Raw genomic sequence first — 20045 nt, forward strand, 5'->3', positions numbered from 1 at the left:
CCTCCCTTTCCCTCGCCACCACCCTATCTATTTATTTCTTTTTTAAACAGCTTGGTGATAAGTCACGCTGCAGCCTTTAATTCAATGCAGTTCAGATTTGCTGAGGTAATCGTCTCGACATTGATTTATGGATAAACACACCACCAAGTTTTTTCTCCACATGCATCTCAAATCCATCTTCCTATGACATTGCATTTTATACCCTGCTGTACAACCACATCAAAAGCGACTATTTAAAAACAATATACATCATTGATCACGGAATTCCTATTAGGAATTTTTGCCGCGTCATGCGTGTTCCTAGATGAAGGGGACGTTGGGCTCGCGGACAGGTGATGAGCACACACTCTGCGAAAGTACTGCAGTGGGGTGGTCCCGCACGCGGCAGGCAGGTCAGGACACGGCTCTATTAATTCCTGCTGCTTTTACAGATAAGAAACCACATTTTCAGAGCCATCATTATCATACATTTTGGGATATTCTCTACGACACATTGGTTATTTGTCATGACCGTAACAGAGTGCTAGAGAGGTGGGCGGGAAATGAACCATGCGATGCAGAAACTTGCACGCTGGCGCGAGAAAGCACTGCAATGCAGAAAGCCTTGTGCGAGACTGTAACCGTCGCGCGTCCTCAGTCCACAGGAACCATGCCACTTGACTTATCTCAGAATTCAACGCAAAAATATATAGAATATGCAACTGTGTAAAACATAACAGCCATCGTGAACCCTTATACAATGTTTTGATGATTATTGGTCATTTTAAATCAGATGTTCTGCCCTTCAAAGACTATATGCACCTATTGCCCAGAGCTTTTAGCCACTTCTATCTTGATTCACATTTTTACAATGAATCCCTTTTTATGTCAATATTGTTATCAATATGCTGCATATACAGGCTTAGGCTATTTAATTCATCTGACAGCAATTGGCTAAGAAAGGACAAAACACTGACCGAAATGACCATTACTGTTTCACAAGACTTACGTGATGAGCACTCTTGAAAACCCAAAAATAAAAGGCTTATGCTCAATATTTTGCAAATCATCCTTTACAGAGGACAAGCGTCTCCGCACATGCTATGTTAATTAGATCGTAGATTGTGTTCTCCTCTCCACAGGGCACGGTAGCATCCTTTCAGCCCCCTTTTCCCAACTTTAACTCGCGCAGTTCCAACTCCTCTTCCCGGGATCTCGGGTAGCCTCTGCGGGGACGGGGACGCGCATCAGTTACTGGTGCTGATGCTGCGCTTCACCGAGAGCGCGCACTGCTAGGCTATATTTTATGTAAATTGTTTTTAATAACGGTCACATATAGGGGACACATTTCCAAGTGATCATTGTGATCACTTTATGGATGTGAAATACTGGCAACGCATGCTTTGACACTGTGACTTCAGTAGCTCCTTCAGAATTCCGCGTAGTTTTTGGTCCAGAGGAAGGAAGGTGGGAAGGAAGGGAGGGGTGGATGAAAAAAAAACTTTTTGGGTCCAGCAGGCTACTTCTGTTTCCCAGTAGAGAACTTGAATGCTATACGTTTGACTTTGTTGTCAATAGTTCCGCAAATATACCTAGTCAGTAGTTTAGTAACCCAGGATTTATGCGATTCGTTTCACCGTCGTAGAATAAGGTTGTTCCTTTCCCGCATCGTTACACTCGCATATTGCTTTGGTTTGGCATCTCCCATATTCTATCAGTGGGCTTGGCATGCGGTACTTCTCACGGCCTCGCACTGGTCATGGGAGCACTGAGCCTATCAGAGAGCATCATCAATTTGGTCAAAAGCCTCTTCCTCCCCTGAGACCAAAAGTCAGATGACGATTATAATAACGATTACAATGTCTGTCGTTGCTCCCTAATAATGTGTTCGAGACTAATACTGTACTGTACAAGAGAGAGTAGCCTACAGAAGGCTACACCACAACCAGTTATGTGGAGGACTGACCTTGACCTACAATAGGGTCCTGAATAGGTACCAACAAAGTTACAGGAGACTGATGATGTGTGGCCCAGGTTTAGTGACTGCCAGTTTGTGGCTGATGCTGAGACAGGCATAGGCAGAGAGGACAGGGTGGGGGCGGGGTGGTAGGATTGACTAGCGGGTTTATCTATGACATGCGTGGCACACTGGCCATGAACTAAAAAGGCTTTGAGATTAAGAAATGGGTTTATGGGACAGTGGGCAGCAGCAGTGTCAGTGCCGGGATGGGGTGAGATTGGACGTCGAGGCCAGCGTGGGATTTGCATTTTCAATCAAATCAGATTGGCATTTTGTAATCTCTCTGCCTCCACCTCCCCCAGCAATACCATAACATACTATATACCTCTGTAAATTGAATATATGAAGCCTCTAAGAAGATAAGGAGGAGGAGGAAGAGGAGGAGAAGTAATAGAGGTCTAGAGTTTGTTTTCTTCCCACTAATTGCTTGTATAAAGAATAATCATCTTGGTTTCAAAATGCATGTCACATTGATTTTTTAAATTATTTATCCTTTATTTAACTAGGCAAGTCAGTTAAGAACAAATTCTTATTTACAATGAAGGCCTACCCCGGCCAAACACGGATGACGCTGGGCCAATTGTGCACCGCCCTATGGGACTCCCAATCACGGCCGGATGTGATACAGCCTGGAATCGAACCAGGGTCTTTAGTGACGCCTCTATCACTGAGGTGCAGTGCCTTAGACCACTGCGCCACTCGGGAGCAGCCCGAGTTTGTCAACAACAGTGAGAAAAATAGAGGTATGGGCCATACGGCCAAGGCAGATTAGATCAAACCTAAAAGTAATCAATGAAAAACAATAACACACACACAAACACAAACACACACACACACACACTAGAAAGCGTTAATCTCTCTCATTCACACACAGGCGTATACATTCAGGTTGGGGTCAGGGGTCAAACTGAATGCAACATCCATCTTGATTACCATCTGTTTCCAGGGTGACCTTGACCTGTCTCTTCTTACAGTTTGTGGTGAATTTTCAAAACTCTTAGTACAAAACTCCAAACGGTTAACACTTGGTAACGCAGCCGGCCTTACATTCAAAACCTTTCATTGTGCATTCATTTTGTTTGGAGACATCTTTCACCACACAACCATTGATCCAAAATATAAGTTTACTGTGAAATATAATGAGTACATTGGTTTAATCACCAAAGCACAACATAATGATACCTTCTCAATGTAGTTATTTTAACAACCTGTTAATCCAATAGGAAAAATGTAAGGTAAATGTTTCAAAATTGCTATTTGAATGTAGTATGCTACAGTACTGTAAATTACAGTTCATTAGACTGTTTTCACATTAGGTAATACACTTGCACTACCCATTAAAAGTGACTGAACATCAAATTAGCATACATTTTTATCCCATGTGTGATCAAAGGTGTGATCCTTGAAGACATCTTTCACCATGTACTGTATATATGCAAAAGTATGTGGACACCCCTTCAAAATCGTGGATTTGGCTATTTCAGCCACACCCGTTGCTGACAGGTGTATAAAATTGAGCACACCGCCATGCAATCTCCATAGACAAACATTGACAGTAGAATGGCCTTACTGAAGAGCTCAGTGATTTTCAACGTGACACCGTCATAGGATGCCACCTTTCCAACAAGTCAGTTCGTCAAATTTCTGCCATGCTAGAGCTGCCCCAGTCAACTGTAAGTGCTGTTATTGTGAAGTGGAAACGTCTAGAAGCAACAATGGCTCAGCCGCGAAGTGGTAGGCCACGCAAACTCATAGAACGGGACCGCTGAATGCTGAAGCGCGTACCACGTAAAAATCATCTGTCCTCCAAACTGCCTCTGGAAGCAACGTCAGCACAATAACTGTTAGTCTGGAGCTTCATGAAATGGGTTTCCATGGCCGAGCAGCCGTACACAAGCCTAAGATCACCATGCGCAATGCCAAGTGTCAGCTGGAGTGGTATAAAGCTCGCCGCCATTGGACTCTGGAGCAGTGGAAATGCATTCTCTGGAGTGATGAATCACGCTTCCCCATCTGGCAGTCCGACGGATGAATCTGGGTTTGGCAGATGCCAGGAAAACGCTACCTGCCCGAATGCATAGTGCCAACTGTAAAGTTTGGTGGAGGAGGAATAATGCTCTGGGGCTGTTTTTCATGGTTCGGGCTAGGCCCCTTAGTACCAGTGAAGGGGAATCTTAACGCTACAGCATACAATGGCATTCTAGACGATTTTGTGCTTCCAACATTGTGGCAAAAGTTTGGGAAAGGCCCTTTCCTGTTTCAGCATGACAATGCCCCCGTGCACAAAGGTCCATACAAAGGTCCATACAGAAATTGTTTGTCAAGATTGGTGTGGAATAACTTCCCTGGCCTGCACAGAGCCCTGACCTCAACCCCATCGAACACCTTTGGGATGAATTGGAACGCCAACTGCGAACCATGCCTAATTGCCCAACATCACTAATGTTTTTGTGGTTGAATGGAAGGAAGTCCCTGCAGCAATGTTCCAACATCTAGTGGAAAGCCTTCCCAGAAGAGTGGAGGCTGTTATAGCAGCAAAGGGGGGACCAACTCCATATTAATGCCCATGATTTTGGAATGAGATTTTCGACGAGCAGGTGTCCACATACTTTTGGTCATGTAGTGTAACTTAAAAAAAGGTAGGGGTGTGGATCAGAAAACCAGTCAGTATCTGGTGTGACCACCATTTGCCTTATGCAGCGCGACATATCTCCTTCGCATAGAGTTGATCAGGCTGTTGATTGTGGCCTGTGGAATGTTATCCCACTCCTCTTCAATGGCTGTGCGAAGTTGCTGGATGTTGGCGGGAACTGGAACACGCTGTCGTACACGTCGATCCAGAGCATCCCAAACATGCTCAATGGGTGACATGTCTGGTGAGTATGCAGGCCATGGAAGAACTGGGACATTTCCAGCTTCCAGGAATTGTGTACAGATCCTTATGACATGGGGTCATGCATTATCATGCTGAAACATGAGGTGATGGCGGTGGATGAATGGCACGACAATGGGCCTCAGGACCTCATCACGGTATCTTTGTGCATTCAAATTGCCGTAGATAAAATGCAATTGTGTTCGTTGTCCGTAGCTTATGCCTGCCCATAACATAACCCCACCGACACCATGGGGCACTCTGTTCACAACGTTGTCATCAGCAAACCGCTCGCCCACACAACGCCATACACAATGTCTGCAGTTGTGAGGCCGGTTGGACGTACTGCCAAATTCTATAAAATGACGTTGGAGGTGGCTTTTTTAAAATAGAAATTAACATTCAATTCTCTGGCAACAGCTCTGGTGGACATTCCTGCATTCAGCATGCCAATTGCACGCTCCCTCAAAACTTGAGACATCTGTGGCATTGTGTTGTGTGACAAAACGGCACATTTTAGAGTGGGCTTTTATTGGCCCCAGCACAAGGTGCACCTGTGTAATGATCATGCTGTTTAATCAGCTTCTTGATATGCCACACCTGTCAGATGGATGGATTGTCTTGGCAAAGGAGAAAGGCTCACTAACAGGGATGTAAACAATTGTGCATATGGAACATTTCTGGAATCTTTTATTTCAGCTCATGAAACATGGGACCAACCCTTCTCATGTTGCGTTTATATTTTTGTTCAGTGTAATATACTGGTCTATGACTGGCCCAGTGGATATTAATTGAACCATAGGGACTTTACACTCTATGTTACATGGCACAGTTCTTAAAAGTAATGGATCAACTGCTTAACAAACCGTTTCATAGAGCGTCATCAGACCTATATGTCCCACCGACATAAAACCTAAATGTCCCACAGACATCATACCTAAATGTCCCACAGACATCATACCTAAATGTCCCACCGACATCATACCTAAATGTTGCTCCAAGGACATCATATGAAATAATCAGCATTCTAAAATATGTTTTGAATGCAGTTATACTGCCTACTGAAATCGACTACGATTTACTTGATCAATGTATTCATTTGTATAAAGGCAGCCCTCCGCAACTCTCTGATTCAGAGGGATTGGGTTAAATGCGGAAGACACATTTCAGTATAGCATTAATTAGTTGAAAATAATGTCAGTCTAGGATCGAACGTTACATTCTTGTGTTATACATCAACTGACCACTAGATGTCACCTGAGGCTCAATGTTAAAGCTCAGTCCCTGAAGGACACAGGCTGTGACTGCTGCTGTCCACGTCTCACCCTGTCTATTCATCACTAGACGTTTTTCTCCCCCTCTAAAATGTTCCTTTTTACTGCCACTAGGAAATGTATGAAAACTGAACACACTCGATGAATAATGTGCAAATAGCTACTGGGTCAATATGCTATGTGCCAACTTCAAAATCCCAAGTTACCTTTCTTGTAAGCATTACATATTTCTAAGATTATACTTTAAGATTATTCTCTCTCTCTCTCTCTCTCTCTCTCTCTCTCTCTCTCTCTCTCTCTCTCTCTCTCTCTCTCTCTCTCTCTCTCTCCCTCTCTCTCTCTCTCTCCCTCTCTCTCTCTCTCTCTCTCTCTCTCTCTCTCTATCTCTCTCTCTCTCTCTCTCTCTCTCTCTCTCTCTCACACACACACACACACCACAATGTCTCCTTGTTTCTCACAGGGAATCTTTGATCAGATTGTACTTTGGCCAAGTGTGTATTTTCCATAGGGGTGCCATTGTACAAGGCAAGGGACACAAGCTGAGTACACACACACACACACACACACACACACACACACACACACACACACACACACACACACACACACACACACATGGTCCGGTGCTGCAAAGAAGGACCTAGAAAAACTGTAGCTGGCCCAGAACAGAGCGGCACATCTTGCTCTTCGCTGTTAGCAGAGGGCTAATATCAATACTATACATGTCAGTCTCTCTCGGCTAAAAGTTGAGGAGAGATTGACTGCATCACTTCTTGTTTTTATAATAAACATTAATGTGTTGAAAATTCCAAATTGTTTGCATAGTCAACTTACACACAGCACTGACACACACACTTACCCCACCAGACATTTATTTTCACGGTCCCCAAATCTAGAACGAACCACCAGACATGCCACCAGGGGTCTTTTCACAGCCCCCAAATTCAGAACAAATTCAAGGAAACGTACAGTATTATATAGAGCCATGATTGCATGGAACTCCCTTCCATCTCAAATTGCTCAAGTGAACAGCAAACCTGTCTTTAAAAAACTGATAAAGCAACACCTCACGGCACAACGCCTCTCGCCTATTTCACCTAAATATTTTGTTTTTATATACTGTTATGTACCAGTGGAGGCTGCTGAGGGGAGGACGGCTCATAATAATGGCTGGAACAGAGCGAATGGAATGGCATCAAACACCTGGAAACCATGTGTTTGATGTATTTGATACCATTCCACTGATTCCGCTCCAGCCATTACCACGAGCCCGTCCTCCCCATTAAGATGCCACCAACCTCCTGTGGTATGTACTGATATGTATGTGTAACTGATAGCCTAGATGCTACTGAACGTAAATGTAATATTTTCAAATGTAAATGATAAATGTAGACCTAGAATGTTAATGTTCTCTATTATGCCATGTTTCGGGTGGACCCTAGGAAGAGTAGCTGCATCTATCGCAACAGCTAATGGGGATCTTAATAAAATACCAAATACACACACAAAAACACACAATACACAACCGGGGACTCAAACAAGTCCTGATGCAAATGTTCCCTAGAGATAGTTTCGCTGATCTGTTATCATCGATGAGTGCTAGATGTCATGAAGATAGATGGAGGGGAAAACGTTGTGTGGTGAGCACTTTCTTGATTTATATGTGTATACTGTGTGTCAAACAAACAATGAAGTTACAGTCAATTGAAGAGGACCTGTGCGTGTGTGTGTTTGTGAGTGAGTGTGTTTCCTTCACAGAGAACTGAATGTCTCTCTTTATGATGTTGAAGTGTACTACACATGATATCTGGGTGCTTTTTGTAGATAGGCATTTCTCCGGCCACCACCCATGGGAGCCACGAGGACCCCACACACTGGTGGCCTGTTGTCCATCCACCTGTGTGACCTCCACCGGGATGACCCAGTCCCAGCTGAGAGCATGCCCAGCAGGGGTCATCCAGACTGGGATCCCACCTGGTGTCTGCCCCACTCCTGGTACAGCCACACTGTTAGCTCAACTGGTGCCTCCTGGACAGCTGAGCCCACTCCAACACTCAGGACAGAGTGGAGATAAGCAAGTAAACAGCTAACACACTTAAAAGAGTGATTTCCCAACCGTCCTAAAGAAATTGTGTGTACAATGCAACAGATATCTCACAACTGCATCTCCAGCAACTTCCTGAAAATGCTTTGTGAAGTTCCTCTTACGTGAAATAACTTCCCCCTAAGTAAAGTTTCCCCAATGGCACTGAGAGGAACTAATCATTTTTTGTCTTTTCAGCCGGAGCAGTAGAGGTAGGGTTATAATAAGCCTTGGCCAGTATTCACTGCTCTATCATCACATTCCACTTTACTATGTTGAAGTGCCATGACAGCAGCATCGTGAGGTTCACTCAGGTCATGTGACTGGGGAGTGTGAACACTGTCTGGGTGTCACTGGGCCTCCACCAACACACTGCTAATGAAGGACAATGAAGGACCACTTCATCATCTTTCTCTTACACACTCGCACGCTTTCACACACGCAAACCCATATTAACCGTTCACACACACATCTCCAACAAACACTCAAACACAAGGAGACGATGGAGACACGCACCGGCAGCTTCACAAAGACGGCAGCACCTGCACTGTGTTTAAATACCAACAGCTGTGGCCTACAGGAGCAAGAGCTGAGGCTCTTTTGTTCCCACTGTTTGCTGCCAATCCCACACACAGACAGACACACATGCATGTTTGCACGCACACACACACACAGACTCATGCACACTTCCCCCCTCCTGGTCCTATATTTCCCCACACACCAGACAAGCCATACATGTTTAGTCTGTCTGCCAGTTTGTTTGCCCACTGACTTCTCTTTTTGTTGCCCTGTCTTGGCTTTTGTTTGATGTTTATTGCTGACTGTAGCACTTGACAATTGCAGCTGGGACGGGAGGGTAAATGAAAACAGATCAGATCAGGTGACCGAATGTGAGAAAGGACTGGTTTGAGTGATGGGAACACAACACAAACAATGAGTCTGAGTGTACAGTATGTGAGTGTTTCCAGTGGAGTTCGTCCACAAAGGACACCTTGTGCCTGTAAAACAAGATCTTAGATAATAGACGCAATGAGGTTGGAAACCCTGTGATTCACTTAGTTTGGTCTCACTAACACTATGTGTTCAACCTCAATGTTACTAATGAGACTCAAAGCAGAAAGGCTTGAGTTGATCCATGGGTCCACCAAACATATTTACTTGGAATCTCCCACACCAACCCCCTCAAACCACCCTAGACACACACACACACACACACACACACACACACACACACACACACACACACACACACACACACACACACACACACACACACACACACACACACACACACACACACACACACACACACACACACACACATACACACACACACACACACACACACACACACACACACACACACACACACACACACACACACACACACACACATACACAAACACAGACACTGACACACACACAGAGTTGGCCAGACAGTCCTACAGCCCTTTTCTCATTCCCCCTGGGCCGGTGCTGATTCCTTTTCCTTGGAGCTGAGAGCTGAGCTCCAGCAAAGTACCTCTGGCAGTACGGCCTGTCCTCTCAGTGCTGCAGATGGCTCCCACTGAGCCCAGAGCACACGGGTGGGGGTCAGGGTGTGTGTGTGTGTAGGGAGTGGGGAGTACTTCTCTAGATCAGCTGCTTTTCCTCTATCAGGCCTAGCAGGGCAGGCAGACTAGTGGCAGAATATGATTTTAAATGGAAAGTAATCATGTGATGTTTCTCTAATCCAAGCAGGCTTGTGATGCACCAGTTGTTCGGAGATCAAACCCACATTGAGTTTGTGTTAAATGTCTGACATTACAGTCTGTGTTCCTGCATGATAGAGAGAGAGAGAGAGAGAGAGAGAGAGAGAGAGAGAGAGAGAGAGAGAGAGAGAGAGAGAGAGAGAGAGAGAGAGAGAGAGAGAGAGAGAGAGAGAGAGAGAGAGAGAGACAGACAGACATAGAGAGAGAGAGAGAGAGAGAGAGGGAGAGATTGATAGAGAGAGAGAATGAGAGAGAGAGAGAGAGAGAGAGAGAGAGAGAGAGAGAGAGAGAGAGAGAGAGAGAGAGAGAGATAGAGAGAGAGAGAGAGAGAGAGAGAGAGAGAGAGACCTCACAGTGAACTGAGGTCATTCTGACTCTTCTGGTCAACCAAAGAGAAATAAGGTCATCAGCATTGATTGGTGGGGACGTTATGAGATGGATGTTGGTCCTAGCATTTACAGAATTAACCCATGAGCGGTTCCTGAAGGAGATGGCAGTGGTGTGTGGTGTGTGTGTGTTTGGAGGAGGGTGCAGTAATAAAATACTGTCCCGCACATAGCAGGGTTCACCCTCCGCCCAGGAAACTGTTGCTTTTGGAGGTCACGGCACCGAGCAACAGTCTGGATCTGGGCCTCAGAAGAGCTGAGACAACACACACACACTTACAGTATACAGATGGAAGACATGCTGACGTGCCTTTCAACCTTACTACCCGCCTCATGTTGAAACCTACACTAAGATACATTAAGCTAAACACTCCTACAGGCAGAGTCAAATCAAAGGAGCAGAAGTTTACAAAGGTCCTCTGTGAAGGTTCTTTGTCAAGTTTGAGGTACAGCAGTGGCCACTTTTTTTCCCACATTCAATAATTATACTGCTTGTATTGCTAAGAGGCCTTCTCAAGGCTGATATCTAAACACAGGAAACTAGGGCAAAACCAACTAGAGACACACAGGCATCGTATTAGGGTTTCCACTGACTCTGCCAATGTTTCTGCCATGTCCATCTTCCAGCAACGCCCTGTTGTGACTGCCAGTCAACACATTCCCCCACAGCGTATACATGCAGACGCAAACACACACACAGTCATGCACACGCTTACAGTATACACACGCACATATGCATGCTCACACACACACATGCACACACACACACACACACACACACAAACACACACACACAGGTCGGTCCAGAGTTTTAGTTTGGCAAAGTACCACACATTCTGTATTCTGAGTACTTGAACACAGTCGAAGAGCTAAAAATAGTTCTAGGACCCTGGCCCTCTGCCCAGTCCCTTAACTCTCGATAAGTTATCCTCTCTCCTCTCTCCTCTCTCCTCTCTCCTCTCTCCCAAACACTGAGCCTTTTACCCTCCCTTGATTCTCAAAAAATCTCAGTTTTACTGCCTCTTTCTACCTCTCCAATGTCCACCATGCACGGAAGAGTGGTAATGCAAGCACACTAACTCCAAAAACGATTCAAAATGCCATTTTGGCTTTTGAGCAGTGAGCCTTGCCCGAGGACATAACAGACGGAGAGTAACTGTATTGAACTGCGCAGTTTGCATTCCATCAAGCCTTATCTCTCCTGCCTTTCCCCTTTAATGTGAAAATACCAGGCAATTTGTAAGTCGCTCTGGATAAGAGCGTCTGCTAAATTACGTAAATGTAAATGTAAATGTAATGTAAATGAGGGTGTCTGGCCTCTGTCTCTCCTCACTGTTTGTTTGTCTTTATCCTTGTTTTGTCTTCTACTGCTTCATCGCAAGCCCCTCATCTGTCCTATCCCCTTATCCCTCCTTCCCTATCTCCTATCTCCTATCTCCTATCCCGTTATCCCTCCTTCCCTATCTCCTATCTCCTATCTCCTATCCCGTTATCCCTCCTTCCCTATCTCCTATCTCCTATCCACTTATCCCTCCTTCCCCATCTCCTATCCCGTTATCCCTCCTTCCCTATCTCCTATCTCCTATCTGCTTATCCCTCCTTCCTTATCTCCTATCTCCTGTCTCCTATCCCATTATCCCTCCTTCCTATCTCCTATCCCCTTATCCCTCCTTCCCTATCTCCTATCCCGTTATCCCTCCTTCCCCATCTCCTATCTCCCTGTTTTTTCTCCCTCGTTTCATCTCAGGACTGTGAAGTTCTTTCCTGCCTGTTGTTTGGTTTAAAGATGAAAGATGTTGTTTCTTGTCCTGTTTTCATTTTTTGGTCAGTTGAGGAATTAGTGCCTATGGAATATTCATCTATCTATGAGTAACGGACGGTAATGGTGTAAAGTCCTTTATGTCATTCTACTGAGGGAACGTCTTCGGTTCATCTAGTGTCCTAGGTATAACCTTATACTTCATCCGAAAGACATACAGCACTGTATACATATAGGCATATGTAACTCAGCTCAGAGAAGCATATGTTTTGTAAACTCAGATTCGCTTTTTTATTTTACAGGAGAATATAGTTTAAAAGGAGATAAATCAATGTCTCCAGACTCCTAAAAGAGCTAAACAGAACCCAGTGAAAAGTATTAAATGTTCCCTACTCTGACTGAAGGAGCGGAGGGTGGGGTCAGAGATTTCTATTATAAGTTCTAAACTGTCCCTTGTTTTATTGTCCAGAGAGTGAGGTAGCACAACGCTTGGTTAGTTTGTGTATGCTCAGTCAATACGCACACAGCCAGTCAGTTCAGCTCCTGACCTCCTGTGCACACACATACACGACAGTGGCCTGCTAAAACAGAAGAGGCTCTTTAAAACAAAACATTCCTCACGCAGTAAACTCCCATCTCTCAACACAACACTACCAGTGTACCAGTAACACAGTATAACACAAAGTCTCTCCCAGTCCAGATTGAGGAGTATACTAGTGTGACAGGCAGGTGTGCTCAGTGTAACAGGATGGTAGTGCTAGGGGTATTAATACTGTACTGGAGCCAGAGAGGGGTTGTGGGTTAACGGGGGCGAGGGGGCGAGGGGGTCAGAAGTTTAAACTGGGAATGTTTTCCCTTGCCTGCCCTGCCCTGGCCCTGACACCAGTCCCTCTGGTCTCCCTTTCTCTCTGGGAACAGATGTGCCCGCGGCGACGGTTCAAAACACCATGATCCTCCACTGCTAGTTAACATGACCCCTCAGGCTGTCCAGGGAGACCTGCAGTACACACACACGTACAAGCATGCGTTACACATGCACATACACACGCACATGCACACACACACACACACACACACACATGCACACACACACACACAACACACACAAAATACACGAGACAAGAGCTGATTATACTCACAGTCCACATCGTCATTCCTTTAATGATCTTTTATTCCATTACATGGCCTTTCTGTCACAAAGTATTCATTTATAAAGCAAGATATTCCTCAGAGGGAACTTCAGGTCAGGTACTGTAGTTAAAGGGCTCCACTATCCACTATCCAGTACATGTTGGGCCAATAGCCCAACAGCCCTCTATTCACCAACTAACTGTAGCCTCATAGCGTAAACCTCCACCATACCTAACAGCAGTGGGGTGAGGGGTGGAGGGATGAGATGGGAGTTAAGTTCAATGCTTGACCCAGTGGGTACTCAGGAAATCCTGTGGGAGACTGGGTTGAGAGGTCAATAGGGTAAAGTAGATCGTCTAAATCCCTATTTCAGAGGAATGAGATGACCCCTGACCTTTGAACACTGTGACTGCATCTGTAAGATGATGGTTGTAGTTAACTCTTCAAAGATAGATCTCCTTCCAAAGGAACCCCCCTCCCCCCTCTCACAGCATCAACCAGTCGTAGCTTCAGCTATTGGCCATTTATTGTTTGTTGTTGAAAATCTAAATGGATCCAACTTTATTCAACTTCTGCACCTGTAAGTAAATACCACCATTTTGCACCAATAAATAAATATGCCTACCCTTCTCCAATCCTAACCTACCAACCGCTCCAATCCCTTACAAGACCGTAGGGTCCACTAACTTACACTGACTTTTAAAGCTTCACGGAAACATTCATGTTAATAATCAGTCAAGTACACCCCCATAAGACTTGTGCAGTAATCCTACATGTAACTGGATGGTGCACAGAGAGACTGTGAACAACAGGGCCTGCTCTGCTCTGTCTCCCATCAGCCTGACATATGTGACTTGGGTCTATTCTACAAAACGTCTCCCTTGGAAACACCAAACCACCAATGTCAACAAATGGGCTGGGGCGGCCGTGGAGAGAAAAAGACAGGAGCGGAGAGGTAGGAAGACAGGAAGTGGGTGGGATCAGCCAACAGAAAGGCTTGGGGAAAGTATTTTATTAATACCCCACCAGGAGAGAGAGAGTTAGTGAGTGGGTGGAAGAACGAGTGGAAACAAGAGTAAGAGACATCTCAGAATGTCTTTATGTGAGACTCTTATAGGCTTTAGAAGACGACCCCTACCCTGTCTGTCTCCCTGTGTGGACCTCCTCCCCAGAAATGACTATGAATACTAGGGCAATCTCTCCTACACAGCTATGGTCTTTTTCCAGGGATAGCAGTGGCTATCCCAATCTCATACATACCAAACAAGTAGCACCCCCAGCCCATCATCACAGAGCCCCCCCCCCCCCCCCCCCTCTCTGATCTCTCACTACAGGGACACACATCAAAAAGGTCAGATAGAGGGTGGTTATATTTGTCCTGTTTCACACATGTACAAGTGTGTAAGCTGTACAAGTGTGTGAAATGGAAATATCCCATAATGAAAATGCATATCCCACTCCCCCTGAGGCACCCTTGGAGAGTGGGGTCACAGACATGGTTCTCCACTCACCAGGCTAGAGAGGAGAGGAGCAGGGCTGGCCTGTGTTTGCACTAGGGGGCCCACTACCACATCCACAAGCCCACTCTAACTCTCTACTAATTAACCCCCTCATTCACCCCCTGCTCCTGATCTGGTGCCTCAGCCTGACACGCTGTATCAGATTAGCCTGCTAACTAACCCCCCATCCACCCCCCTGCTCCTGATCCGGTGCCTCAGCCTGACACGCTGTATCAGATTAGCCTGCTAACTAACCCCCTCATCCAACCCCTGCTCCTGATCCGGTGCCTCAGCCTGACACGATGTATCAGATTAGCCTGCTAACTAACCCCCTCATCCACCCCCCTGCTCCTGATCCGGTGCCTCAGCCTGACACGATGTATCAGGTTAACCTGCTAACTAACCCCCTCATACACCCCCTGCTCCTGATCCGGTGCCTGAGCCTGACACACTGTATCAGATTAGCCTGCTAACTAACCCCCTCATCCACCCCCTGCTCCTGATCCGGTGCCTCAACCTGACACGCTGTATCAGGTTAACCTGCTAACTAACCCCCTCATCCACCCCCTGCTCCTGATCCGGTGCCTCAGCCTGACACACTGTATCAGGTTAGCCTGCTAACTAACCCCCTCATACACCCCCTGCTCCTGATCCGGTGCCTCAGCCTGACACACTGTATCAGGTTAGCCTGCTAACTAACCCCCTCATCCACCCCCTGCTCCTGATCCGGTGCCTCAGCCTGACACGCCGTATCAGGTTAGCCTGCTAACTAACCCCCTCATCCACACCCTGCTCCTGATCCGGTGCCTCAGCCTGACACGCTGTATCAGGTTAGCCTGCTAACTAACCCCCTCATCCACCCCCTGCTCCTGATCCGGTGCCTCAGCCTGACACGCTGTATCAGGTTAGCCTGCTAACTAACCCCCTCATCCACCCCCTGCTCCTGATCCGGTGCCTGAGCCTGACACACTGTATCAGATTAGCCTGTGTGAGTGACTGTGTGTGCATGTGTTAATGGAGCATCATATCTCAACTGCGGGAAACTGAGAGGCAGGAGAGAGGGGGGCTTGAAGGAGGAGAGCAGGAGGAGAGGAAGACAGAAGGGGGAAGGGGAGAGATGGGGGAAGCGAGAGAAAGAAAGAAAGAAAGAAAGAAAGAAAGAAAGAAAGAAAGAAAGAAAGAAAGAAAGAAAGAAAGAAAGAAAGAAAGAAAGAAAGAAAGAAAGAAAGAAAGAAAGAAAGAAAGAAAGAAAGAAAGAAAGAAAGAGGGGGGCTGGGTGAGAGTAACAGTTTGGAAAGAGACTGCAAATGAATGGGATCAATCTCTTTGTGTTGGCGCAAACAGAGAAAGAGGAATATTGAATATTTTGGATGCTCCTTCCTTCGGCAAACAAAGAAAAACAAATCAGACACTCTGACTATGAATTATCTTGCTCTATGAGGGTAATCATAATAACAGCCATTCACTTTCTGTGAAACTTCAACTCTCTTAAACCATTATTGGAGGGAGAGGCCTTTATTTCTTTCAGTTTTATTGCGTTGGCGTGGGCTGAGCGAGTGAGCTCTAAAAATAAAACATATGTTCCTGCAGTTCTGTGGGAGCTGGGCCTCTGGGGTATTGTTTTGGGAGATGGGGGAGGATGGGGAGGATCTGTCCTCCCCAGAGAGAGAGAGAGAGAGAGAGAGAGAGAGAGAGAGAGAGAGAGAGAGAGAGAGAGAGAGAGAGAGAGAGAGAGAGAGAGAGAGAGAGAGAGAGAGAGAGAGAGAGAGAGAGAGAGAGAGAGAGAGAGAGAAAGATAGAGACAACTGAGAATGGATACAGATAGAGGGGAAGTGGGGGAGGGCCTTTCACTTGAGACAAGGAGAGAATTACTGAGGAGAGCTGCTGGGGAAATACTCCGAAAAAATACTCCGAAAAAAACACATCCATACATTGACATACAGTGGGGGGAAAAAGTATTTAGTCAGCCACCAATTGTGCAAGTTCTCCCACTTAAAAAGATGAGAGAGGCCTGTAATTTTCATCATAGGTACACGTCAACTATGACAGACAAAATGAGAAAAAGAAATCCAGAAAATCACATTGTAGGATTTTTAATGAATTTATTTGCAAATTATGGTGGAAAATAAGTATTTGGTCAATAACAAAAGTTTCTCAATACTTTGTTATATACCCTTTGTTGGCAATGACACAGGTCAAACGTTTTCTGTAAGTATTCACAAGGTTTTCACACACTGTTGCTGGTATTTTGGCCCATTCCTCCATGCAGATCTCCTCTAGAGCAGTGATGTTTTGGGGCTGTCGCTGGGCAACATGGACTTTCAACTCCCTCCAAAGATTTTCTATGGGGTTGAGATCTGGAGACTGGCTAGGCCACTCCAGGACCTTGAAATGCTTCTTACGAAGCCACTCCTTCGTTGCCCGGGCGGTGTGTTTGGGATCATTGTCATGCTGAAAGACCCAGCCATGTTTCATCTTCAATGCCCTTGCTGATGGAAGGAGGTTTTCACTCAAAATCTCACGATACATGGCCCCATTCATTCTTTCCTTTACACGGATCAGTCGTCCTGGTCCCTTTGCAGAAAAACAGCCCCAAAGCATGATGTTTCCACCCCCATGCTTCACAGTAGGTATGGTGTTCTTTGGATGCAACTCAGCATTCTTTGTCCTCCAAACACGACGAGTTGAGTTTTTACCAAAAAGTTATATTTTGGTTTCATCTGACCATATGACATTCTCCCAATCCTCTTCTGGATCATCCAAATGCACTTCAGACGGGCCTGGACATGTACTGGCTTAAGCAGGGGGACACGTCTCGCACTGCAGGATTTGAGTCCCTGGCGGCGTAGTGTGTTACTGATGGTAGGCTTTGTTACTTTGGTCCCAGCTCTCTGCAGGTCATTCACTAGGTCCCCCCGTGTGGTTCTGGGATTTTTGCTCACCGTTCTTGTGATCATTTTGACCCCACGGGGTGAGATCTTGCGTGGAGCCCCAGATTGAGGGAGATTATCAGTGGTCTTGTATGTCTTCCATTTCCTAATAATTTCTCCCACAGTTGATTTCTTCAAACCAAGCTGCTTACCTATTGCAGATTCAGTCTTCCCAGCCTGGTGCAAGTCTACAATTTTGTTTCTGGTGTCCTTTGACAGCTCTTTGGTCTTGGCCATTGTGGAGTTTGGAGTGTGACTGTTTGAGGTTGTGGACAGGTGTCTTTTATACTGATAACAAGTTCAAACAGGTGCCATTAATACAGGTAACGAGTGGAGGACAGAGGAGCCTCTTAAAGAAGAAGTTACAGGTCTGTGAGAGCCAGAAATATTGCTTGTTTGTAGGTGACCAAATACTTATTTTCCACCATATTTGGCATGGGACCATTAAAAATCCTACAATGGGATTTTCTGGAAAAAATTTTCTCAATTTGTCTGTCATAGTTGACGTTTACCTATGATGAAAATTACAGGCCTCTCTCATCTTTTTAAGTGGGAGAACTTACACAATTGGTGGCTGACTAAATACTTTTTTTCCCCACTGTATATACTCACTATAAACAGAACAAAAACTTCACACCCGCATTTTAAGCCATCCCCCCACTCTCTCGCTCTGTCTGTGTCATGGTACAGTTGTTGTAAAACAGTGAGCAGCTCCTCTCCTCTCCCCTCTCATAGTACTGGGCTGGGGGTGGCCTGGGGAGCTGAGGGAGGGAGGCAGACAGAGAGCTTATGGTCCATGACACTGTGCAGCGTGGCCCTGGCGCCCATAGGCTTTTATTGAGCTGCTGTGCTGCACACAATAATGAGAGTTCATCCCTCACAGCCCTGTGGGTTATAGAAGGGGTGGGGGGTTCACAGAGCATTGGGGTGACAGAAGTGTGTGTGTGTGTGTGTGTGTGTGTGTGTATGTGCATGGGGGAGTTTGCTCCAAGCAGCGCAGGGGAAATGAAGGGATATTAAGGGAGAAATGAGAGTGAGCGCCGAGGGGTCTAGAGAGATATCACGTGTCTGGATTTAGCACCAGTCACTCTGCCTCCTACCATTGCACCTTTACAGAGTGCTCAGCAAAGTGGAAGAGGGAAAGGTGGGGGAGGATTGTGGAGTGTGTGTGTGTGTGTGTGTGTGTGTGTGTGTGTGTGTGTGTGTGTGTGTGTATGTGTGTGCGCGTGCATGTGTGCGCGGGTGCGTGCGTGTGTGTGTGTGTGTCTCTGTGTGTGTTTGAGGGCATCAAAAGGACAGTATAAGAGTTAGAGTTTGGGTTGGACAGTGGTGGAGTGTTATGGTGTAGAAAGATTTTAATGTTTTATTGTCACTTGCACAAGTACAGTGAAATACCTTTCTTACAACCTCTTTCCCAACAATTAAGAAATCAATATCCGTAGTACTATAAAATTAAGTAAAGTAGGACAAAAACACACGAGAAATAGAAATAAGAAGAACACGAGAAAGTAAGTAGCTATATACAGGGTCAGTTCCAGGGTCAGTAGCTATATACAGGATCAAATCAGTTCCAGGGTCAGTTCCAGGGTCAGTAGCTATATACAGGGTCAAATCAGTTCCAGGGTCAGTTCCAGGGTCAGTAGCTATATATAGGGTCAGTTCCAGGGTCAGTTCCAGGGTCAGTAGCTATATACAGGGTCAAATCAGTTCCAGGGTCAGTTCCAGGGTCAGTTCCAGGGTCAGTAGCTATATACAGGGTCAAATCAGTTCCAGGGTCAATTCCAGGGTCAGTAGCTATATACAGGGTCAGTTCCAGGGTCAGTTCCTAGGTCAGTAGCTATTTACAGGGTCAGTTCCAGGGTCAGTAGCTATATAAAGGGTCAGTTCCTGGGTCAGTAGCTATATACAGGGTCAGTTCCAGGGTCAGTGCCAGTCCCATATTTACAGTGTGCAGGGATACTGGAGTGGTAGAGGTAGATATGTATAGGGGTAAGGTGACTAGGCATTAGGATATATGAGAAACAGAGTACCAGCAGCGTATATAATGATTGTATGTGAGTGTGTGTGCGTGCGTGTGTGTAGAGTCAGTATGAATGTGTGTGCGTGTTATGTGTGTGAACCAATGAAGTGTGTTTGTGTGTGTGTGTGTGTGTGAGTGGGTGTGTGGAGTCCTGTGGGCGTGCATAGAGTCAGTGCAAAAATAAAAATAAAATTAAAGGGTCAATGTAGATAGTCTGCGCAGCCATTTTGTTAGCTATTTTGCAGTCTTATGGCTGGGGATAGAAACTGTTCAGGAGCCTGTTGGTATCAGAATTGTTGCTCGGTACCGCTTGCCGTGTGGAAGCAGAGAGAACAGTCTAT

The 20045-nt window shown here is 45.8% G+C and overlaps 2 protein-coding genes across 2 annotated transcripts in view; both read right to left on the bottom strand.

The window, feature by feature from the left end:
• LOC311103608 (contactin-associated protein 1-like) overlaps positions 1-1049 on the bottom strand; it is a gene marked incomplete at both ends in the record, with an annotated part of 20453 nt that extends 19404 nt beyond the window's left edge. Inside the window, one exon of the mRNA XM_084145205.1 lies at positions 989-1049. Within this exon, the coding sequence (XP_084001331.1) occupies positions 989-1049 (61 nt within the window). The remainder of the gene's footprint in view (positions 1-988) is intronic.
• LOC311104443 (zinc finger protein 385C-like) overlaps positions 1-20045 on the bottom strand; it is a gene marked incomplete at both ends in the record, with an annotated part of 664983 nt that overhangs the window by 439689 nt on the left and 205249 nt on the right. The gene's annotated exons all lie outside the window — the stretch shown is intronic.

The sequence above is a fragment of the Coregonus lavaretus genome (genome assembly GCF_964263955.1).
Source record: "Coregonus lavaretus genome assembly, chromosome: 28".
NCBI classification, from domain to species: Eukaryota; Metazoa; Chordata; class Actinopteri; order Salmoniformes; family Salmonidae; genus Coregonus; species Coregonus lavaretus.